At 31.1% G+C, this 25,830-nt stretch overlaps 3 protein-coding genes across 10 annotated transcripts; 1 reads left to right on the top strand and 2 right to left on the bottom strand.

Annotated features, from left to right (window-relative positions):
- Window positions 1-124: 124 nt before the first annotated feature.
- Window positions 125-3,885, bottom strand: LOC116337565. Its single transcript, XM_031762239.1, has 4 exons — window positions 3,643-3,885; window positions 2,990-3,516; window positions 1,172-1,332; window positions 125-615 (listed from the first exon to the last, which is right to left on the bottom strand). Exons 2-4 carry the CDS (start codon window positions 3,082-3,084, stop codon window positions 428-430), a joined length of 444 nt encoding a protein of 147 aa, XP_031618099.1. The 5' UTR covers window positions 3,085-3,516; window positions 3,643-3,885; the 3' UTR covers window positions 125-427.
- A 209-nt stretch (window positions 3,886-4,094) lies between these two features.
- On the bottom strand, window positions 4,095-5,619 carry LOC116337567 (peroxisomal multifunctional enzyme type 2). Of its 3 annotated transcripts, none has more exons than XM_031762243.1 (3): window positions 5,489-5,619; window positions 4,740-4,924; window positions 4,095-4,656 (listed from the first exon to the last, which is right to left on the bottom strand). In XM_031762243.1, the coding sequence occupies exons 2-3, from the start codon at window positions 4,894-4,896 to the stop codon at window positions 4,439-4,441; spliced, it is 375 nt and encodes a 124-aa protein (XP_031618103.1). In that variant the 5' UTR covers window positions 4,897-4,924; window positions 5,489-5,619; the 3' UTR covers window positions 4,095-4,438. The 3 variants fall into 3 exon arrangements, with proteins under 3 accessions (XP_031618103.1, XP_031618102.1, XP_031618104.1); XM_031762242.1 differs by lacking the exon at window positions 5,489-5,619 and adding an exon at window positions 5,210-5,342; XM_031762244.1 differs by lacking the exon at window positions 5,489-5,619 and adding an exon at window positions 5,108-5,225.
- Window positions 5,620-6,040: 421 nt separating this feature from the next.
- Window positions 6,041-24,896, top strand: LOC116337521 (CREB-regulated transcription coactivator 1). 6 transcript variants are annotated; one of them, XM_031762155.1, is made up of 16 exons: window positions 6,041-6,102; window positions 8,176-8,601; window positions 16,092-16,241; window positions 17,594-17,705; window positions 17,772-17,932; window positions 18,017-18,204; window positions 18,294-18,444; window positions 18,528-18,665; window positions 18,918-18,962; window positions 19,329-19,604; window positions 19,666-19,811; window positions 19,914-19,989; window positions 20,935-20,997; window positions 21,235-21,294; window positions 21,660-22,020; window positions 22,730-24,896. In XM_031762155.1, the coding sequence occupies exons 2-16, from the start codon at window positions 8,488-8,490 to the stop codon at window positions 22,861-22,863; spliced, it is 2,175 nt and encodes a 724-aa protein (XP_031618015.1). In that variant the 5' UTR covers window positions 6,041-6,102; window positions 8,176-8,487; the 3' UTR covers window positions 22,864-24,896. The 6 variants fall into 6 exon arrangements, with proteins under 6 accessions (XP_031618015.1, XP_031618014.1, XP_031618019.1 ...); XM_031762154.1 differs by having other exon boundaries at window positions 6,049-6,437; XM_031762156.1 differs by lacking the exon at window positions 6,041-6,102 and adding an exon at window positions 6,922-7,045.
- Window positions 24,897-25,830: the final 934 nt, after the last annotated feature.

The raw sequence follows: 25,830 nt of genomic DNA, 5'->3' as shown, positions 1-25,830 counted from the left end.
TTTCTTCTAAAAAGCGGTCAAATGTTCCTATTCTAAGCCTGAAAGTTAAGGCAAATCTCTGGTGAATGGATATTTAATGATGAATTATAGCTTCATTTATTTTCTAAATGCACATAAATTATTATTCGGTTGATGATCAATTCGATCAATTTATTAATTTGATTCGATTGAAACTTATAGAATAATACTACTAAAAATAATTTGTTCTACATAAACAGTATAATCATATTGTACTTGATTGTTGTTTTTGTTGTTTTTCCGACAAATCATACACGAGATTGTTGTGTAAGCGTTTAATTGCTCGTTTATATTTCATCGTCTAGTTTTGGCGCAGTGTCCTTTTCGGGAGGTTCAATATTTTGCAATTGTATTATTATTATTTTTTTATCTTCTACGTCCATCGTTACTGTTACTCCTGATGAGAGGTTCATTGATTTGGTTTATAACGGTATATGACCTCCGTCACATAGTCCAAGTCATCCCATATTTGTACGGCTTTAATGTCACCAATATCAAAATTGTAGTCGAATTTATAGAGAAAATTTCGATTCTCATCTTCCGAATATATTAAAAGTTCGTTATCGTCGAAATGAAACGTTATAATAAATTCTTGACCTAGATGAAAGAAAATTCAGAATAAGGAAACTCAATTAAATGCAATGCCAAACCTATTTGTTGTATAAGTGGATGAATGAATGTATGTATGGTTGGATGGATGGATTGATTAAGTAACTTGTTGTTTTTCTTTTATTTCTCCTCATTTTTCCAATGGCTATGCAAATTTGCAATTATGTTCATTGTTTATGTTCTTACGCGGGAACAAAAAAAAAACGTTACGCCAATTCATTCGCCAATTTCGCCTCTACTTATATGTAACGTGTTCAGTCTTTTATGACTTTTCCCGTTTATGTTCCTCGCGTTTTCTTTTTTTTAATGAACCTCCACTATATACATGAATATAGAACAAAAATCATTTTCTCAGAATAGAATTGCGTGCATTTTGAGCATTTTCAACAATATTCTACCAACGTTTTGAAGAATTAATGGCTCAGCACACTGTTTCACTTATTCGCTTTTTCATTTTTATTTTTTATTGTAATTGGATGTAATGAGAAGTATGCGTAATTGTTTTGCTTTTGTAACATATAGAGTTAAATGCGTGAAACTTTACCGGGTCCTTGAATCCATGATAATTCATCCTCGGTTCCTTCATTCCAAATGCCAACTTTTTTGTAATTCTGCGACACTGATTTTTCCACAAAATTGGTTTTGAATTGGTAGGCAATATTAAGTGGATTCGGACAACAATCCAGCGTCAGATTTACGGAAAATCTAGAAAATTTTGAAATTGGATAATTAAAATGTAACCTAAGAATAAATGTGTCACACAAACTAAGCCTACAAGAAATCGTTTACGAAGTATACTTGTATGAATTTTTTTGACTGAATCACATTTTGCCACACTAAGTTTCATATTTTGACTGGATTTTGATGAAAATTATGATTCTAATTCTGATCTTTTTCAACTAAACTAATTTGGCAATTAGCACCAGAGAAGTACATCATTTTTTCAAGTTCCGCACCTGGATACAAGAAAGAGCAGCACTTACAAGAAAAATTCCCGTACTTCCTTGGTGCCTATAACGGCTCTGATACTACGTTTTATCCATGTAAAAATCAGACATTATATTAAGCTGAATACGTCAGGAAGCTAACGTCAGGCGCTGAAATGGAGCGACAACAATGGAAGTGATTAGATATAAAAACACTTTAATTCTTACAACCACTTCTATTGTTTTTCAGCGCTGATTCAGCTGTTAAAATGTTTCAAAATGATTCAAGATAAATTTATAAGAAAAAAAATGGATTGAAATGACTGCGGCAATTTATTAAAGAAAAATATCTGACAGAGCTATTGAATAAAATACTATGTGCGAAATATACACGATCGATGAATTTTTGGGACGTTTTATTCTTAAATCACCATTGAAGGTTTCTATTTGAAAATCTTTTCTACCAAATTTGTTTCATAAATGTTATAATCTTATACGTCTCTTTTTTTATTGTTGACAAGCGTCAATGGTATGATATACTTTTAACGGACTCAATTTCTTCGATACGTTAAAAACAAATTATTCAAATCCACGTTAACGATAAGTTGAATCCATAAACAAAATGTATTGCTAAATTGGACTGGATTGTGGGTGTTTAGCGGCAATAAAAATTATGCGATTTGAAAAACTCGCAATTTCTATGTTATTCCGTTTTCTGATTTCATGCTTTTTCGATATCATATTATCGCAATTTCCATCGAAATTAGCCTTGACTAAGTGAAGAAAAATAAAATCATATCGGCAAGTACCTTATTATACTGACCAAAATAGAAAACAAATCACACTTCGAAATAATCGAGCGCGAAATTTCATGCTCAATATTAAATGTATGGAAATACGTGCATACAGATGGAGAACAATGGGTTGCTACAGTATTTTTGAGTGGTATTTCTCAATTATATTGAGGTGTTATTTATAGCACACTGTCTCACTGTCCAACGATTTGTTCTTTTTCGATATTTCGTGGAAATATGAATGAATATTTATGATTCTAACATTGCTGGTGAATGTAATTACACGCCTTTTCCAATTATGTTGCGAAATAAAATTCAAATCATATGAAATTATTGGAAGTCCACCAATCAAAATGTATTTAAAATTCCATTAGCATGGAAGTTTTGTATTTCTTTTTCTTTGTTGATTCATCGATTTATAATCGGCGATTACTACGATTTGCTTTTGATGAGTAAACATCGCACTAAGTTTTGTTCAAACTATTTACTCTTCAATAAAATATATTTGCACAGTATATTGCTGTTTTTTTTCTCTACAGTAAAACTATAAACAAATAAAACGAGTTCGATCCGATATGCGCTGCCTCATTGATCGTTCAATTTGCGTCGATCGGCTAAATTGTTATCAAAAAGTAAACTCACATTTGTGCGTCGTTTTTAATTCTCCCTTTAAGAACGATTTCGTCGCCGACTTGTGTTTGTTGTGGCAAAATAGCCATAAAAGGTCTAACGGTCATTGTTGCTAAATACTTTGGTTCTTCTTCCGTATAAATTTTATTCGATTGAGGTTCGATCTATTGGAAAATTACGTTCACGTACACACTGATTATTTTACCTCGAGCAATTTTTTTTTTTTTAAATTTTTTTTTGCGGTTTTCTTTGGAAATTTTTTAAATCACTTCAATTTCACTTTGTAAATAAAATATTTCTTTCGGGTGGAATTATTTTCATTGCCTGCTTGAGCTATTTTATGAATATCGTTTCAAAGCCACTCTGATCGTATTTGAGTTAAGTCGATACAATAAAACGATAAGGTGTCAGTCACTTAATTTCTCTTGTCATTTTATTTCAATTATAAACGAAAAATTAATACAAAATACACCGCTATTCGATTTTTTACTCGTGTGTATGTAAGCACAGCACAGAACAGCGCACAATACCGTGTACATCTACATTGAAAAGAGTTTAAAATTAATTTAGAACAATATGAGAGAAATGAGAGCAAACGCTCGCGACCGAATATCAAAAATTGATCATTCATTCAAAATGAATATGCCAAACTGAAATCACATCACCTGTTTTATGTTCGTTTATTATTATTTATCGTCTTCTCCTTCAAATTGTGTGTTTTCTTCGTGTTTTATTTTCCACAGCCGCAATCACTGTTGATCGGTGTTTGTGCGTTTCAACATTTTTTGTACACCACAATCGGAAGAATACATATTGAAGTCGGATGGAAACTATGAAATAATTCGATGTACACTATTCAAGAGACCAAATGTTTATGACGGGTACTCTTGATGACGGTACTGCGTTTTATGGAATTAACCTCAAATTCTTAGAATTTTTGTGATTGTGTTGTGTCAAATGCGATTGCTATGGTAATATGCGAGTACGGTGTTTACCATCAATGGCACAATCATGTTTGTAAGAATCGCCTTCGCATATTACCAATCGGTTTTCGTAGAAATATGATCACGTGCTGGCAAGATTAAAATCGAACCAATTCGAATGAAACTACAATTACTTCCGTTTCTTTTTGTTTTTTGTTTTTCTTTTCATTTAAATTTATTCATCAAACGAATATTGTACAAAGTCGAAATAACATAAAAACAAAATCACCTATGCTCAATTATCTGCAAAATATACGGTATGACAAATCTATCACCATCTTAAATAACAGCAATCTCTTAAATAAACGAAATTAAACTGGAATTATTGTTAACAGACACCTTGTGACTGAAGAGAAAAAAAGAATACAAATTGGTATTTAAATTGCCCCACAAAAATTTCACCGAAATTAAAAGATCTGTCCCACTCAGGTACGAAGTCCTCACTGATTTGAGAATTTCGATTGTGGCATTTCCTCGTTTACAATTTTGCCTCGGTTTTCAAAAGAGGCACCAACTTTTGCGTTAGCATTATGTTTCCGGTGATTTTTAATTTTCCCTTCATAAATGCTACTTGAGGATTTAGCTTGCCCAACGCAATATCTACCAAATCAGTATCCGTAACGGAAAGTGTTGTGTCGGGTTTTACACCTTCTTCGGGATTTCCTTCATACACGGTTCCTTTCTTCAAGTCAAGCGCTGCAATCAGAAAAAGAAAAAGCGTGACACGACACAAATGAAATATTGATTTCCACTGAAATGTCTTCATATCAATGACTTACTCCAATGTTTGATTGGTGCCCCATTACTTGTGGTTGTTGTGATTTTGTACAAAAACACCGCATTTATTTGTTTCCCTTTGGCTGGATTTTCGGCTAGGCGATCTTTGATTTTATCGAAAATTGCATCGCTTTTCAGTTGAACTTTATTTGCAACCATTTTTAACTGAACAATTGTAGTCTAACGACTGAAACAAACAGAAAACAAAATCAATAATAAAGGATTTAAGTTGCCTAATTTCGTCTATTATCTCATATGAATGAGTAATAAGTTCTAAACAATATTTCCAACGATTGCTGAACTGTGACTTGCGAATTTTCAAGCAAAAAGAACAACGACAACCGTCGGTTTTGTGTTGAATTATACAAACTGTCGTTATTTTTCAATATCAATAGGATTAAAGGGGTTGAAGTGTAAGGCGAATGCAAGTCGATTTATAACTTCGTATTTTTTTTTATTTCTTATCGTTTACCTTTTAACCTTTTATATGATTCTTATACGGATAAAATTATATATTTTGACAGTTCGTCTGAAAGTGTTCAGCACATTTTTCATACACAAACGCAGACACACTCACACAAATAAAAACGGAGTTTCAAGTGTCGTCACCACATTAAATTATATATACAATCATTCATATCTTTGATTAGCCCAAAAAAAATGGACAATGTTTTGGAAAATTCATACGAAAAAAAAAAATGTTATATGTGTCAGTCTATAAATCTATCTCAAATAGGAAATTAAAACTTACAATTAAAAACAAAAACAAATTCGATTAATGTTATCGATTGACAAAATAAAAACAACACACAAAGCCCTTTGATTACACTCTTCGAACCGACTTAGCCCGAAAAATCACTTTACATTGAATGAAAACATTGTCAATTGTGAGAGCGGATGGTTGTTTCGCACAACAGCTCACAATCACTTTGATTTGATAGGATGAATGATACACATACACATATTACTACATAGCTATACAGCTCTCTCCGTTTTTGAAAATACTATAAAAAACCAACAACAACATTGAAATAAAAAAAAATCTTGGTAAATATGTGACATTGCAGGGCGCTGCCAAACATTAGTTTATCGCTCACAATGTGATGTCACGATTTATTAAAATCGAACAATGTATAAATGATAAATAACCAAAATCCAGGGGTGTACAAAATGTGAATTGGAATTTCATACACACACACACAAACGCCAACCATAATAATATACATTCATCGTAACAAGACATCGACAATCGACAAATCCGACGGAGAAAAAAGAAACATGGCGAAAATAAAACCTGTGGTAACACTTAGTTAGTCGCAGTAGTTGTACGTCGAGCATTGGAAGTGTGAAATTCTCATTAGAAAAGTTGTCATTTTGTTTTTGTTCATCTCTGTTATCGCCTTTTATTTCATATACATAGATACCAATATTTCACAATTCGAATGAAAAAAAATTCGACTAGTTCGAGTGCATTTTAAATTACTTTACCGTTTTTGTAGCCACATCTTATATCGCACACAACAATTTCTTCTTCTTTTTTTTATTCATTTTGTGTGTCAATTTGAATTGTTGTCGCATTTTGACGCGTGATAACTTTAAAAACAGTTTGAATCGTATTCACAACATTCAACAATATAAAATTGCATTTCAATTGGATTTGGATCGAAAATGCAAATACCGAGAAATATAAAGTCGGCAAAGTAAGATTAATACACAATTTTTGAGCTAAAGAAAGTTGAAATGGATATTCTTTTAAAAGCGAATATTTAAGCTCAATAAAAAGAAAACAACAACTCATTGTGAAGTGTATACATAAAATCAGACAACGATATTTACAATAAAAGACATAACGATGAAGAAAAATAATAATAAAGAAATTGGCGATTCCGAGTGCTAATCGTAGTGTTGTGTATTTCAGTTCAAAACAATGGGCACACAGATGAACGAGATAGAGGCAGAGAAAGAGCGAGAGAAATGATTTTGTTTTGTGTACAAATGTATTTTTGGCTACAGATTCTTTTTATTTTGTTCACAAAAATAAACGATGCATTTATTCTATATTCTTTTTTATTGTAACGGACTGACGACGAGAGTGTGCCTGTTCTAATTTATGAATGTGCAATTAACAATTTTATGAATTTTAAATCAGGAAAATATTGAATACATTTACACAAAAGAAAATCAACAAGAATCCCGCCGAGCTAAGGAAATTTTGCAAAAAAACGCGAAAATCCATACATTTATACAAATCTATCACGTAATTTGCAAACAATGAACATAAAGTGAACAATATGTAAACATGTGAAATGTATGTATTTATATATAAATTTATATATATAGGTCTCATATTATTATATGTATACATGCATATTAGATGTTCGACCCAAGACTGTGTATGTATGATTGTTATTATTATTGTGTGACACAACTCCACACTAGAGAATCACTAACAGCAACAGTAAGACATCAGCGGTAGTAAAAGCGGTAGCAGCATTTGATACCAGCAGTTAAAGTTATAAGACCAGAAAAAAACACAGAGAGAAACGCATACATTAAAAACAAAACGAGAATAGTGAAGAAAAACACGCAGAAAAAGAAACAACAGTCAGCGCACGAACGAAACACTAGAAGAAAAAAACGTGAAATACACACATACCGATAGCCATGCTCGTTCGCTCGAACGTCGCTTTGCTGTGAGCACTTGGACTGTTTTTCGTATGGTACTGTCATACGGGCATCCAATCACAGCATCTATGTGTTTTCCAACCGTACTGTGGCAGTATTAGCGACGAAATGTTCGTTGTATGTGTGTGTATGTGGTGTAGACGGGCGAACAAAATAGCACAAAACGCTCTTTCTCTTTCTCTATCTCTCTCTCCCATACATATATAGATACACAAATACTCACATCGACGAACGAAAAAATACGAAAAAAATATGTGGAATAAGAAAAGTCAAAATATTCTTATTTTTCCCTCGTTACACTGCCAAACAAATTATGAACGTAAATTTGTAAGCAAAAGCAGAAGATTAAAATTCCAATTGGAAAAATATTGAGACATAAATGCGCGAAGAACAAAAATAAAACATTTAGCCTTGTTTTCGTAGTAACAATTTCTCCCCTATTGTTGACGTTGTCTGTTTTCATGTTATCATTTTCCTCTTACCTATTCTCTCCCTCTTAATCGATCAGCTCATTTCAACTTCTAAACAACGCTCAAAAACATTTTTTTTTTAAATTCCATTTCCATTGAATAAAGTCTAATGTGGATAGAAAATTGTGAATAATTCATGCACATAAATCTCATGTCCATGCAATTTTTTGTTTTGTTTTCTTTCATTACGGATAATAAAATAATTATGAATCGAAAATGTTCGGTTCGTTTTGATTTTTCGTATTTCCTGAAAATAAAAAGTGTGTATTTATTTTGTTTGCAGTGTGCCATCGCAAGACGATTTCCGAGGAGCTATTGTTTCATGTACACAAGTGTTAAATGGTGATGTTTAGTATCTAAAATGCACGATTATAAACTGAGACAAAATGAACATTTGAAATTAGCGAACAAATGCAAAATATTTATAAACGAAACGAATGCATTCGGAGTTTCGACAAGGATATACTCGCTTTTCGTGTGAATAAATGAAAAAAAAAATACAAAAGAAAAAAAACACTTTCAGTGACTAAATAACAAAAGAATCAACGGAATATAACAAATTCAAAAGAAAGAAACAAACAAAAAATTAGTTATAATGGCGAATCCGCGAAAATTCAGCGAAAAAATCGCCCTGCACAATCAAAAGCAGGCTGAGGAAACGGCTGCCTTTGAACGAATTATGCGAGAGGTATCTGATGCAACATCAAAGGTATGTATTTATGTTATTCACTATGGTTGTATGTTAATGCCGTTCTTTTTAATTTAAGAATTTCCATTTCTATTTGCTGATAAACAAATTGAGATTTTGGTGATACACTTATGCCACTCATTTGGAAAAAATAATCAAAACACAAACATAATCATTTAAAATACATCAAATAACAACTTTGATTTATAGAGTCGGAACATTAAGCATTGATTTGGTCATAAACAAAAAGCGAAAATTAATAAATCTGAAACTATTAGAACGAATAGCCAACCAGTACAATTGCATTTGCTTTTCGTCTTCAAGAAATTGCAAAGCCCATAAATTTACACGGCTCAATTAAAAACATGCTTGCTTCCACAATCAAAATAATGCCTCATCCTTGGATTGAGATTTGCTTTCTTTGTGGCACATATGCACACTTGAAATATAATTAGAACGTCAAACGCCGTTAAAGAAGAAAATCAAGCGGTAGAAACAATTTTTTTCTCTTTTATTTGCTACATTATTTTGCAGAATAGCACAACATTAACTGTACTCAAACAGTTCTCACTCTAGAATATTAATAAGAAAAGGTTAATTTCAATTTTATACTGATACACCCCAATGACAAATGGAGTGATTTTCTATTATTATTTTTTTCAACATATACAGAAAATATATAGAGCCAATGTGTGTTGATGATTTTCTTTAAAAAAAGAGAGACCTATCCTGCAGTCACTTTGCATATAAACATTAATTCATCAGTATTAGAATGACATGTGCAAAACACGCATGCCGAATTTGTCCGAAGGTTTTTGTGCATACAACATTTTTGTACATTGAGATGTACATTTTTATGCACACACAGACACACGCACATACACATTTAATGCAACGCATATAATTCTTCTTCTCTTTTTTTGAAAAGTGTATACACAACATTGTTGAGCCGTACATTGAACGTAATCACACAATTCATTTATTTTAAATAACCAAATAATCATGGATTGTTACCTCAACATTCGTTTATTATTGTCCAAATGGCATTTATTACGGCTTTGTAAAAATTTTGCTAGCACATGTCGCACATCTAATCTATCACAAAGTACAACGGTTCAAACACATTTGTGCTGCACCATGTCGTTTTCAATAACATAAAGTCAAATTGAAACCGAACTGTCAGTGCGCATTATTTACATTACAGCAAATAAAAACATAAGTCATCCCAAATGAAATATTCGGAAAAATGTCTTCCATATATACATGCAAGCGTTGTTCAAACAAATGTCATTTCTCTGTCACAAAAGTGCGGCAAACAAAAATAGAATGAATTTCTGTCCGATATGTTGGAGCCGATTGCGTATAAAATCTGATTAAATTTTGCAACATTCAAAGCTTCTTCTGAATGCAGTCGAGTTGAGTTTGCAGTCGTTTTTTATTACGAAAATGTATCGAAATAAATTTCGTCGAATGAATGAATAGACAGTGTGTCTGTTATAAGGTAATTAATCGTGTTTTGACTACAATCTGAGTCCGTTGTGGCTGCGAAATGAGCGATGAAAGTGAATACCATAATGAAATTTCATCGACGAAATGACTTTACACCTAATGCCTGTTGCTTTTCCTCCTTCTCCTCCCTCCACCCGTCTCTCGTTCGATATCCTTCTCCTTTCATCGTTCTCTCGATGATAGTCATTTATTTGTTGTCGCGCTTGACATTATTTACGTTTCCTTTGATATTATGCGCGATACAGCCATATGGAATAATTCGTTTAAAAGCAACGTTTCGTACTCTATTTTTCTTTACATTTCTTTTATTGCCACAATTTTTATCTCATGCCATTTTTGATACCTTTTATTCACAAAATATTATACCGCCAAAATACACAACTACCAAAAGAGAATATTTAGTCGAGTTTTGTTCAAACTGGTCACATCGTATAATTGCAATGAAATTTTTCATCAGAACAGCAATTTTTCGTTCTACAATGAATTCACATCAGAAAATGATCATGCATTTGCAATAAGGAGAAATATATCGAAAGAAAACCAATAAAATACGATAGTTTAGTGCACACAGAAAATGACTGAAAATGCTTACGTAAATGTAAATGTTATGTTATTCTAAATTGAAGATCAACGTCACTTAGAATTGTCTAGACGTGCGTTTCAACGATATTATCGCTAATTCTTTTAATTGATTAATTATTTATCAACAATTATGGCTATAATTTTGATCAGTTAATTGAAATAAATAAATAAATTACTTTTACTTTATGCCAACGTAAAAAGAAAATGAAGACAAAAAATGCAAAAAGGAATGGTTGCACCAAAAGTCGTGAACGATATTCAAAAGGTTGTTAAACGGAATAGAGTTCATTGTGAAAGGCATTTTCTGCATGATCCGGTGGTTTATATGCTTTGTTGTTTTTGCTCTCTCCTTCTGTCTTTCTCATTTTTGCTATTTTCAACAAAGTACCAATTTTCTGTGCTTTCCATTGTTCGTTAATTCAATATATTATGATATTCGACGATTTTGATGAGTCCTTTGCCGTCTGAAAATGAAAAAATCCAATGTATTATATGCGCGTTCATTTGCTCATGACTGGCCAAAAGTAGCTTGAATGTATCAAACTTGCTCGGTAACAAGATACAATACGAGTCTTCACGAGATACGATATACAATTGTATTACAAACACGTGTTAACACCAAACGAACGTTTTGCCATTTCTTGTCATGTATATGCATGTATTTCTTCTCTCTACAACATTCAATTTTGCCCATAAAAATGTTGTAATATTTGTGAATAACGTCTGCTCTCGCAATGAAATCGAAAATACCAAATTCATGCAAAATATTTTCTCTTACATTTTATCAACAACAAATAAATGTTGTCGCAATTTGTTCTGACTCTGGGTTACATTTTTCAATCCATATGTATGTGTCGACTTTATCATCATCATCATCACCATCATCATCATAATCATCAAATAAGTTACTCTTTGGCGCGAACGAGATGAAACAAATAATTTATTGTTTCTATAATCACCATTCATAATAATGGTATAAGTTTTTCTTGTTTACATGTATTTTACATAAAAGAGTGAATTTTATCTAAAGAAGTAACTAAAAAACGATCGAAATCAAAAACCGAAACTGAAACCGTACTCAAATCTTAACTGGTTAGCAATTAAAACAAGTCCTTGGCCATTTTTAATATTGTATACAATCATTTTTATATAATGTCATCGTCGATTGTGTGTGGTTTTTTGTTGAATTACTTATTTTTTCTTCTCTTTTATCTTACTATCTATTTCCTTCTTGTGTCTCTTCTTGTCATACACACATAGAGATAAAGACAGACAGATAGACAGACACACTTGTGAATTGAGAATCAAATCGTTGCTTTGTTGTTTCGCAGATTTTGCATATTAACTAGAAATAACAAACATGTTTTTATATCTTGAATATACTTTGATAAAAACAACTGCAGACATATAACGACAACAGTCATAACACAAATACACACAGAGAGACAGACAAGGGGAGAGAGAGAGAGAGAGAGAGAGAGAGAGAGAGAGAGGGAGCAAAAAATGATCCACTATACAAATCGACAAACGATTCGAATTCAATAAGTTTTGTAAATATTGTATTCGAAAACATCTGAAATGGATAGAACTGAATATTGAAATGGATAAAAATTGATGGGTTCAACAGTTAATTATTGTGTTCAAATTTCCTGTTGAAGTAAATGCGAATATTTACTATGAATCTTTATGTTTGTGTGCGTGATTACAACACTTATAGCTTCGCTGAATGAAAATGATAACTTCATATTAGAAAAACACGCATTAATTTCTGTTTTTTACTCCATCTTTTTCGAAAAAAAAAATTCAAGAAATATTTACACGATAAGTATTATGGGACAGATGTTATATGCAAATAAAACTCGTGAAAAAACAACATATTTTATGAAATTTATAGAATTTATTTATTTGAAATATTTTGTCATTGGAAAGACACGTTTTTATAAAAAGTATTCGAATTTTATCATCTTTTACCGATAATATATCGTTTGCTGTAATAGTGTATTGATTCGAATGCTTAGTTCACTCATTTTTTTCGTCATTAAAGTTCAACTGATTAGACTTTCGTATGTGACTTTTTGAATAAAGTTACTTTTTTTTTTAAATACGTTTTCCATTGCTTGTTATTCAAAAACAGATACACTTCGTCAGATTCGACAAATTTTCCTCTACCGAAGCAAGATAGAAAAATAAAACTTTGTTTTGATTTTTTAAAAAAATGTTGTGGTTTATTCTCTAGTTTCAGTGTTAAATATTGCTGAGTCATGATGGCAAAAATGTTTATTTTAAACAATCATAATGAAAAAAAAATCAATGTAGTTGGACAACCAATCGATAGTTTCGATAGCAGACGTACACATATTACCAATACTTTGTTTTCTTTTCTTTCAATTTCAAATGGAATAAAACGAAAAACCGGATTTGTGTAGGAAAAATAAAACTATTATACAGGCAAAATGCCCAGTCAAAAATATACACAACAAAAATACAATTTTTCGACAGCCGAAAACGATAAAGAGAAATTGTACAAAAAAAGAGCATTATTATTGAATTGTTAACGCTATTTGTAGAAGGTGCAATTGAGAACTAACTTTTCGCATATCCTCATTATTAATGGACTTTTTATGTTGTTAAATTGATTGCTTTTTCTGTGTTTGTAACATGGCATATGCATGCTCTTGCAAAGATTTCATTGAACCAAAAAAAAACACAGAAATTCATATGCAATTACATTTCAATATATTCCAGTATTACATGCGCAAAATTCGTTAGACACATTCATTCTACTTTGAAAAGAAACTCTTTAAATTCGGTTGTTTGTTGGCATTTTTTGAAGCATTCTTTATAAAGAATTGAATGAGTAAAATAAAAACTTGAACTGTTGCTCTCTTCTGAAGAATTTTCCATAAATGGTGTCTACATAGTACTGTAGAAATGTAAAGTTAAATTGTTATTCTCACCTATTCAGTTTCGACAGCAAATCCTTTGATTTGCTTTTAGTATCGTTCAGGTTCAGTGAACCAATCTCTTTAGATCAGAGACGATGCTCTTCAATAATAACATTTCGGTATCACTTATATTCTATAAAGGTTTTTTTTTTCAGTTATACGTATAGGAATTGTTCTGCCAATAATCTCAATCATAATCTTCTCCAACATCTATAAATTTCTTTATGTTTTAAATTGAAAAAAAGTGACACAAACCCAATTCAATAATTGGCAATAAATAACTGAGTACACTTCGTACTGTTTTCTTTACGGTTACTAAACATATTTCCTTACTGTTTCATCGTGTCACCAAGCCAATATGGTTTATTGCTCATCTCTAATCGCATCACAACAATAAACTTTAAAAAAAAATCAACATTGAAAATCGCCTATTTTCTATCATAATATTTTTCATGTCTCATGAAATCATTTTATTCGTTGCCTTCGATAAGGTGAAGATGTGACGCGTTATTATCGCGTCATTTTTCCGTCTAACTTTTTTTGTCAACGGTTGTTGTTGTTTTCTTCACTGATACGTCTTCATGATTAGAATTCACTTTGGCGCGAAAACTATTTATTCGTTCATTGTTGCTTTCAATGTGCGCCTCGTACAGATATAAATACACAAGAGCAGCAGTTTGCTGAGATTAGCGAAGACGGTTTTTTTATCTTTTATTTTACGTAATGTTAAAATAAAAACTTAATCATGAAAATAAAAGCATTAAAATTGGCCATTCTGTCTCAAAAATATCATACGTACATTATGATAAGGTATTCATGCGTAAATTGATAAAATGGTATTTCAAGCTCGGTCAGAAGTGTACTTTTCTGAGTCACGTTTTATCAAGACGATTTATTTTACTGTTGAATGCGAATTTCGTTCAAATAAGAAAAAAGAAGAATGTTTTAACCAACGGTATGGTGTTTCTTAGCATTCAAAAAACATGGCAGTATCCAGATGTTGTAATGACTCTTCACTTCTGATTAACTAGCCCGACAGCTTTATATCACACAGTAATATATTATTCATGAATTTACACTATAATCTTCGTTCTTTTTTATCTTTCGATGTGTGTTGGTTCATCGAAATAGGGAGTATTTACGCGCAAACATTTTATTTTGAATAATTTCTTAAGAATATGTCATGCTTTTACTACGACTAAACGCTTTTTTCTTAATTATTATTTCGATCCATACAAGTATTAGCAGTAAAATTGAATATTTATAATTTAATGGAATCCTTATGCAAATCGGATATTAAATCCATATGCGTACTAAGAAATAAAAAAGAGTATACACCTAAAAATGAAATGATATTCAATTGGAAACAATTCCAGAAAATTAAATTCACTAAGTGTATCGATAAGTTGATTAACAATCAAGAAAAGCAAAACGAAAAACGACTTTGTAAACTTTCAAAAGTCCGAAGTTGTTTGTGTATCATCAGATTTGAGATTGAAGAGTAAAATGCATGCTAATTTCGAATAATAAAGTTCGATTGTACACGATATATATGGAGTGATCGCAAAAAGCGCGGGAAAAGAAAAGAGAATTGAAAAAGCGTCAAAAATGACGAACGAACACTAATGTGGAAACTTGATATACAAAAATGTATGCGGTGAGCGTATATCAGTTGCTGTCGTCATCAAGTCAGCAAATACACCGGAGATATCTTTTTGAGTTCACATGTACTAAGCCTCTCTGTAACAATAACAAATACAGACGTACAACCATTAACGGACGGAAGGCAGAGAGCATGAGATGAATTTGTATTTGTAAATTTATTGCAGCAAATACGTTAATTTTGTTTAAATATATACCTAAGCAACGTGATTGAAGCGCAACTATCGTCAATATTTTATAGATAAAACCGTATAAAGAACCAAAACAAAACGAAAACTGATGAATAAATGATCAATCTGTAGCGATTTTACCATCTGGCCTACTGTGCATTTCTCAATTTATTTGCACACACAATTTGAATGTATAACATATACACACGTACACAAAAATGTCTCATCTGTAATGATAATAAATAACAATTAAGAGGAATGAGATGGGCACTGATAAGCCCCATTTATTAAATTCACACCGCTGAAAATAGACATATTTGCAATAATGGCAGATATATTTATTTATTTATATATATGTTTGTTTCATCGGCGAATGCACTCCAAGATAAAATGAAACATTCACAAACCGGTATGATTACAGAGTTTGACATTTTAATCGAACATTGGCAAACATTGTTTTATGGCTCGAATGAAATTTAAATAAGTTCAAAAACATTTAGTGCCTAAGCATTTCTTGATTTTAACATCAGCAATCGATCAGCAACTAGAACAATTCATTTTATTAGTTAACCTTATATTGTTTTTGTCAATTGACAAACACGACTATAAAGTGTTTGCTGATCTCTGTTCTAAATTATTCTAGGTGATTTCACAATCAAAAAAGAATCTAGCTCCCGCAACAAATTTAGGAACATTTAAAGGTGGATCATTGCCAAATGTATCTGAACAAAATCGAAAGCCACAAACGACAAATGTTGAGGTTATTGATGCTGCAAATATTACTGGCAAAAAGGTGTGAAAAACATCCCAATATGTCATTTATATACTGTTGTTTTAAAACCACGGTAATGCGTATGCATGTGCCCGTTAATTGAGTGATGTTGCCAGTATTCCGTTTCATGCTATTGTTTTACAATACATTCGATCGGTTTTATCTTTCTCAAACGAACGTTGTTGTTGTTGTTTTTTCTTTTGTTATTTATTTTGCTATCGAGTTTACTCGGACATATATACGTTTATGATTTCGCTCCATAATACCGTTTCTTTTTTCATCGAAATGATGAAGTTTCTTCTGAATTTGATCTATTTCTGTTGAACATTTTTGATGTGTGTTAAGCCTTTTTTTATATAGAAACTAGAATTCTAGCGGTTTTGCATGTCTTTTATATTTGCAACATGTATTTTAGAAATGAGCCATTTATTAGTATCCCTTCTTCATAAATACTTTATTTCATAAGAACTTATTGATGAAATTGGATTGTTTCATTCAATTTCCCAATTTTTTTTTTTGTTTCGTTTTAGTTTTTACCTGAGTTTTTACTTTGGATGCAATTAAAACTAAATTGTTTGGATGCAAAAAAAAAATTTGATTTGATATAAAATCAAATCGATTGATATAAAATGCATACTTTTTACAGAGCCAAATTACGCATAACCGATAATACATGTAGTTCTGTTTTGCATTTGATTACTTAGTTATTGTATAACATTTGCTCTTATTTAAATCCACATGTTTGTGCACATGTCGTTTTCACTTGAGAACTAATTCCAAAAAATGTACATAATGTTTGATTTCTCTTCATTATCAGTAGATTTAAAAATATTTTCATTCAATTTCAATGAATGCAATGAACTTTGTGTTGCATCTTCATTTTCGTTCGAAATGGGCTTTTGATATAAGTATTGAATTGCTTTCATTGTGTTTATTTTTTTCAACAAAAAAAAAAATCTGTAAAAACGCTTGTGGTAGCACCCCGAACATTTTAGTGAATAAATATAATCAATTATGCATTTGCATCACGAAACACCATTTATTCAAAATGAATGAATGTTGATCAGCGTGTATTCGCAATACTCATAATCACATTACACTTATATCGAATAGTGGTTGATGTATAAAAATTTGATTTTTCCACCTTCTATTGATCGGTAAAGAATTGGCTAATTTGAATGTAAAATATTTTGTCAAAATATTGCTGAAATTAGTATAGATAATTGATATATACACTTCGAATTAGTATGCTTAGTGCATATATCATGCCATTTATTTTTTACTTTAAATTTTTTTGAATAGATTGTAAATTAGAATAAAATAAAATTGGATTTTAGTAAATTAAATTGATTATGGTTGCTTTATTTTTCCAGCCGGATGAAAATACGTTGATGCAGTTTGACTTAGGAGCTCAAAATACAATAAATGATGTAGTGTCACAGACAAATAGCAGTAGTCAAAACACAACGCCATACCGGGAAAGAGGTAACTATTTTGTAAATGTGCAGTGAAAAAAATCAACTGTTTGGTTTTTTTTATTCAAATTATTAGGTCGAAGTGTTGGAGTGGGGCCGATGCGGCGGCCAGGTGATAGAAAAATTGACACATCACCATATGGTAGTGGTGGAGTCTATCTCAGCCCACCAAGTGACTCAAATTGGAGACGAACTAGCTCTGACTCAGCCATTCATCAAAGCTTAATGCAAAATCAAGTAAGAAAATTCTTTTACATTTCCGCAATACACAATCAAAATGTTACCAAACCACATTCTTACTTCTATGAAATCAAAAAAAAGGACAATCATCACAGTCATGGATCTCATTCGCCAATACCAACCAGTCCAGTTGCTCAACGACGTATACCAAGTAGCAATATAGATATTAAATCCTTTGCAAATGAACATGGCAATAGCTTTGTGATGAGCTTAAACGATAATCGGCCGAGATCTTCATGTGGTTTACCCGGCAGATTACCTGGCATAAAGTATTTTTTTAAAACTATTCTAAATACCATTGCGCATTCAAAACCATGTTAAAATTGACAAATATTTTCCACTATTTCCAATTCATTAGCATTTATCCATCGGCTCATGATAATACAGTGCAAATACCGATCGGAAATAATACAGGATCGTTGCCAGACTTAACATCCGTACACTTTCCGTCACCGTTGCATACACCACTCGACCAAGAGCATGATCATTCAAGCAGTCCGTACAGTTCGGTATGTGCCTTTAACACTAAATTTTATTTTTTCCATCGTCGTTTACATGATTTTTTCGATTTTCAAATTCAAACGATGTACAGAGTCCAGTTACAACATCACCAGCAACATTATCTCCGACGTCCATACCTACAAGACATCCTACCGCTAGATTTCCCTACTCCCCGGTTAATTCTCCCGGTGAGGTAGTCAGTCCAACACATTCACATGGTACTAGTCAAGTAAGTAGAGAACATAATCATTTGGAGCAAATAAACGGCTACTCAGATGCTCTCGCAACAATTTAGTTTAACATTTATCCAACTTATGTTTGAGTTTTGATTTTCATTACATAGTTTTTGTTATTTTCAAATATTGACGAGTCACAAAATGCGCGGATTTTTTTAACACATCATTATTTTCACATTTTTTGTCTCATTTATGCTTCTTTGGTTTATTGTTTGTTTGCCACATTATTTTTTTATTTTTTTCAGCATTTTTTATCTGTGCCCGGTAGCAAATTTCTTCAAAATATTAAGGTATTGCTTTTTTCAGTTCAATTTAATTTATACCCATGTTTACTTCTTTTTGGATTAAATTAAGAAATAAAATGAATCTAACGCGACATTTAAAAAAAAAATGTTTTTTTTTGTTTACTTCGACACAAATTACACGCAATTTTGCTAAAAAATATTAATGTGTTTGAGATCAAATGTAATAACATTCTTTTGATACTAATCACAAATATATTTAATTATAGTACATACGTTCTCTACTTGTTGTAAGATTGCGTTAAAAAGCGAAATAAATGAAATTTTTGTATGAAAAGGAAGAGATTACCGATATCGGTATACAATATATTTTCCCACACAATACTTAATTCAATTAAAACTTATTGTATTCAGGGTAACACAGCGGATAGCAATTCATATCAGACGTCTCAAAGTGGTCAAAATTCATTCGGCAATGTGGGTCAGCAGCAGTCACCTCGACAGCAACAGCCACAGCAACATCAACAACAGCAGCAACAACAACAACAACAACAGCAGCAGCAGCAGCAGCAGCAACAACAGCAACAACAACAGCAACAGCAGCAGCAACAGACAAATATTTATAACCAACAAAACCAGCACAGTCCACCGAATAATGTCTTACACGGTTCCCAAAGCAACTTAGCATCAGTAATTACGATCACTTATTCAATATCATTGAGTCCCCAAATTCATCTATATGTTTTTGCAGCTGACACAATCAAATTTATCTGGTTACCGAAGTCCGGGACGACCAAGCCCAGGATCTAGTCCTGGTCTAGTAGCAATGCCAAACAGCGGTGATTCAAACACAAGTGCGCCTTGCAGTCCAGCATCTCAACCACTTGGAAATAATGGGTAAGCATAATATGCTTCAAATGAGTATCTATTTATGTCACTTATTTCACACTTTTTACTTTAAAAAAATATGTTTTTCTCTTTTTCTACAAATGTGTTCAGGCAATACGACCAATTTCAAACGACTGAATATTATCTCAATCCATCGATTCAGCAACATTTTGAACAATTTTCACTGGCAAGTATTTTTTATGGCTATCTTTTTTTTCAAATGTCAACTTATTCTTATTTTTGTAAATATTAAAAAAAAAATTGACTAAGTAGTGAGAAACGTATTTCCTTTCGATTTTTATATTTCATGCATATGAGCTTTTTTCTAAAATATTTCCACCGTAGTTCGAATATTAGCTATCTATCTAACGCTTTAAATTTTGATTGCTCAAAGATTTAACACTGACACTATGTTTGAAAATAGATTGATTTTATAAATCAATATGTATGCATGAGACATATCATTTGAATTGGGCCACACGAATATATAGTAAAAATAGTTTTTTTTAAATAAGCTCAAACACTTTTACATGAATTTATTGGATTTTATTCAAAAGAAATTGTTTAGTAAACTAAAAAAAATAATCTAGTTTTGGTCATGTGAAAGTATTCGAGCATATTTTATTTCTAAGAGTTGATGCATTTTGGACTATATTTGTTTTCTTTACTATCAATATTCGTTTATTGTGCATTTCATGCTTCCAATATTTTAAAAATATGAAACAAAACAAAACATTTCGCAAATAAAAATCATTTTAGGGAACGGTAAGTCCAAATGAACCACTAATTTTTTTTTATTTTGCATGCTATTTTAAAGTTGTTTTTTTCGATATTTTGGTTATTTTTTTTAAATCGAAACAGTTTTTTTACACATTTATTTGCACTTCATTTTCCGCCTCAATACTATTGCGCCTTTCTTTCCTATTTCCAACTTTTTTTCTGAATGTGTTTAGACATTTTAATATAAAATATTCATCCGTTTGATGAAGATGAAAATTACATTAAAATATAATTCACAAGAATTTCGAATAAGTACCGATTGCTAAAATTCGTTATAATCTCATTGAAAGAGAATTAACAAATGATTCAATTTTTTTACGTGCTGCTTGAAAAAAATGCTTACAAATAAAAGGATTGGGCGGCACTTGTAAACACATTGGTTGAATCTGGTTGTACGTGGACTGCACAAGTTCAGGTGGTAGACAAGATGCAATATAATAACTCATACGCTCGTTATGATTTTGTTCATTTCAATTTCCAAATGTTTCTTATCATTTTAATTTCCGAGCAAAGTGCAATTTTCAAATCTTAGTTTCATTTAAGTTTGAGTTAAGGTAGAGCTCGGATAATTTATTTAGTTTCTTTTTAATCTTTTAAAACAAATACATTTCGATATAATATCTACTGTTTACTTTTCTTTTGTCGCTCACAGGTTGATAATCCCATACCTGATTACTCAGCATCGTCGCCGTTAAACCAGCCGTACTCACCGGTATTTGAAAAAAAAAAAAAAAAAAAAAAAAACATTTTTATATCGATTTAAATTCAAAGAAATACAGACCATAGCGTTAATAAAAATTGCATAAATTTTGACTATTAGTGACTTTGTTGTGTGTTGCCAATCACTGAAAGAGAGATGACCTCTCTTTCGGTCCTATATAAATTAATGGTAAAAAGATGCATTTATTAATCAATGGTAATAAGATGCTGTTTTACCAACTGGTAGTAAACAGCAGCAGCTAACTTGTTATGTTGAATACTTCGTTTGGAATAAATTTGAATTTAAGTCGAACTATAATAATTGATTCAATGCAAAAAAGGAAATTCGCTAACTATATCATTTGTTTTATATTTAAGTACGATGATGGAAGTTTTATACCTGTATCTGGCCTAGACACAATACAATCAAATCAGATGCAAATATCATCGTCAATGGGCCTTTCAAATCCGAATATTAATCTAAATTCAACAACAATGGCGAATGATGGAACAAATCATGTCAATCAATCGAATCAAACGCACTTACAACAACCTCTACACTCGCCGACGTCGCCTCAACATCAACAATCATCGCAAAATCATCAAGCGTCAAATTCACATCATCAACAGATGACACAGAATTCGCAGACTCAGCATGGCGCACAAACGCCGAACACACCAACAAGTATACCCGAAATTATATTCACGGACTTTTCGGGATCTAATGAATTGACAAAAGGTAACATTCTATTTCGCCATTAGACAGACACAAACATTTAACAAAATAAAATGGGCGAAATATTGAAAGAAAAGAAAAATAACTTCACTATGACACCAATTTTAAATATATATATTAGATAGGATGTCTTCTCTTTTTTTATTTTACCTATTCAAATATGGACAATGTGTCTTCTTCTTTCACCGATGCAAAACACAGAAAATTAAAAAAATGATCATTTTGATTATATGGTGACACATTTTCCATTTTTGGGGAGTTTTTTTAAATTAATTTTTCCCTCTTTTTCGCTAACAATATAAGAAACATTCAAGTAATTGTATTTTTTTAATTTTTATTTCATTTGCTTTATGAATTTCTATTTCGTTAAACTTTGTAACATTACATTTAGTTTATTTTTCTTTTCATTAATTTTAATTTTTTCATTTTTGGTTGTTTAGTTGGACTATTCTACTATTAAGTTTAAGTTTTTTCTACATTCTATCAGATTAAAAAAATAACTAATATTTGGTTCGAAATGGTACCACGCATTGATTGCTGTCAAATCAAAATAATTTATATGCGCTGAAAAAATTGTTTCCGATTTAGCTGAATCCAACAATATCTTTTTTTTTCTTTCTCTTTTTTTTCTCTCTCTCGTATATTTTCTTGATCTTTCATCAAATATTTGCGTTCAACCGCGATGCAAAAACTCAATTCGTGCGGCATTCAGACTTATTCGATCAACCAATTGAATTGGAATTAGGTGCAATGGATTTCGCTGGATTTCAAATGTTATCGGATCCGAATGCAACAATGATTGCAGATCCAACTATCGAAGATAGCTTTAGGAGAGATTTAAATTAAGTTTAATGTGAAATGCCATTATGTTTCTTTTTTTGTTTTTGGTTCTCACTGGCACCGGTGATGTTCGGCGGGACAAATAATCTACCTCAAAAGTGCAACAAAAAAAAATTAAATAAACGTAAAATAAATATAGTTTCATTTCCATAGCATGCCTAATGCTCTGCGATGTAGCTTCTTTTCCTGACGAACACACAAGTTGACCGTGTAGATAAGTTATGACTTTTTTTTTGTTAAAATACAAATTGAAGAAAAAGAGAGGAAAAACAACAACAAAATATATGAAAAGCAAAGAAATTAAGAAAATTTATCATAAAAATAATTCTATTAAATCACAAACGACACACCGAATATGTGAAGTTTGAAGAAAAAATTATTACATTTTTTTGTTTGTAAATAAAGGGAAAACGAGAAAATTTTTGAATCGAAAATTGACATACAGAATATACAGTATTTAAAAAAAAATATATATTATATCGATTGGATAGAAAATGAGTAAATACAATTTTAACAAAAAAAAAATCGACGGATAAAAGTGTTTTTGTTGACCGCGTCCACTTGAGTCAGTGAAAAATAAATAATAATCGCCGATACGAATGAGAACATTTCATTGTCGTTTTGAGAGCAAATTAAAAGAAATACACACACATAGAACAAACAAATTAGGTAAAATAAATTAGTGCGAAAAAGATCCGTTCGGAAGTAAGAATCGAAAAAAAAAAACACTTTTAAGTGAATATGAACGCGTTACATTTTTCAATGACTATTGTGAATAATTCCGTCCAACATCCAATTATAAATCGTATTTTATAATTTAAATAAATGCGTTTGATTCCGTGAATGATTTACTCCCCCAAACAAAAAACAAAACAAACGTGTTTATTAACGGCCATTGCGGATTTCATTTTTCTACTTCAGTCAAAATCATTATTATTGCTTTTTTTCTGGTTTTAAATTAGTGAAAAACGGTCTTGATCATAATTTATTGTCAATTCAAAAGGATATTTCAATTTTAAGGAAAAAAAAAAACACTTTTTCGATGGACGAATAATTGAATTCGCACACATTACTTATGGATTCTCTGACTCGATTAGGATTAGGGACAATTTCGAATAACACTATTTCATTGAATTCAGTGAAAAAGAAATTTTTAAATAATAAACAAAAAGACACAAATTAAAATCCAACTTTACAACCAATTTCTCTTCGTATTTAATGAAACAAACAAACAAACTACATTTCATTTCTGTAAATTTTCTTTGTTTTTGAAATATCATCATGTCAAATGAAATAATATGTAATTCATCATGGATAAAAAAATTTAATAATCGTAAAATTTATGTATGCAAAAAAAATATGTGGAACTTAAATGTGAATGGACTAATACAATACTGCAACCGTCGAGAGATAATTATGTGGTGCCGTTGATTGTCGTATGCTGACGAACTTGTTAAACAAACAAAAAATATTAATCATACATTGTCGTATATGAATGTAGATCGATGTGAACCAATCTTTTCTTTCTACTCTTTATGAAAGTAACAAAAAAAAAAAAAAAGAAAACAAATAGCGATGACCACAGAAAAAAGAAATAACAAGTTTTTTTTTTGTTGTCAATAAAAATGTAAGTAACTTTTGAATATCAGTGAACAATTGTCTCAAACGCTATTATATTATCAATCTCATTCGCATTCTGAGACTGAATTTAATAATAATAGAAATATCAACCACAAAAAATGTGCATGAAACAACCAATTTGATTCAATTCTCTCTTTTTTTTCTAAAGAAAAAAGAATAATTTATAATTACGATAGTAATAGTGAAAAGTTGTGTATAAATGTCAATCACACACAAATTTTATAACATTCTGCACAAAAAAAAAATTTGTTTATGTAATAATGGAAAGTGGACAAAATATTTACAAATAAATATTTAACGAGAGCAAAATGAAAAGGTACGCTTTCGACTGCAAGTGACCGTATATACAAAACCAAAAACACATCACATTACAAATATAACAAGTGTCAAAACTCACACACATGCCATACACTTTCTTTAATTTTACCTAATCAATACAGTCGCCTGTATTGCTACTTGTTTCATTTTAAATTATTCTTGTGAACATAATTTCGTTGGCTTTTTTAAGGGAAATTTACCAATAGAACTGCATATGCACACTGAAAAGTGGCATCACATTAGGCGTCCAAAATTTAAGAAAATCGCTTTTCTTTAAATATTTGTTGGTAAGCACATTGGTGAGAAATGCTTTGTATTTTTTATAAAGTACAATTGAATGTCCGAGAATGAAAGCGAGACTTCTATTCACAACTTATTGAAATTTAACATCGCCATAAAAAAAGTGCTGACTGTCAGCATATTTTGTAGAAGTCTCGCTTTCATTCTCGGGCAATCAATTCATTCATTTTGTTTTAAATGTGCGCGTGTAAGATAACTATGCCTTGGAAATGTGCTAAACGTGTCTTATTTAAGTAAAAACAGATGTTATACTTGTTCATTGTTTAAATGTTGGATATATCGATGTCATGAAAATTAAGAAGAAAACGAAAAAAAAAAATCTTCCGATGGAAATCGAATTCATCTCTCTTTAATGTGATCATACAAGTGTGCATTTCATTAGTATTCAGAAAATGATTCTGAATTTCTATTTGAACATAAACCATTCGTCAATCAATTCTGTTGCTGCCTTTGAATGGAATCTCCAACGTATTTTCGCAGTGTGCTGACTTCAACGAAACTCTGTTAAAAACATTTTTTTCAATCAATCGTCAAACAATTGTTATTAATTCTCATGTGCAAAACAATTGATAGAAAAGGCACCATATCCTCTGGCATTTAAAAGTTAACAAACATGCAAAACTAAAAAAAAAGAATGTTGAAAAAATAATTAACAAACAATGTCTTAATGCACTGCCGTCAGAAATTTTAAGACCATCCATTTATGTTCATACA

The sequence above is a fragment of the Contarinia nasturtii genome, unplaced genomic scaffold (genome assembly GCF_009176525.2).
Source record: "Contarinia nasturtii isolate CC-2019 unplaced genomic scaffold, AAFC_CNas_1.1 Cnas_scaffold_285, whole genome shotgun sequence".
Classification (NCBI taxonomy): domain Eukaryota; kingdom Metazoa; phylum Arthropoda; class Insecta; order Diptera; family Cecidomyiidae; genus Contarinia; species Contarinia nasturtii.
This window is presented reverse-complemented; position numbering and strand designations above follow the sequence as displayed.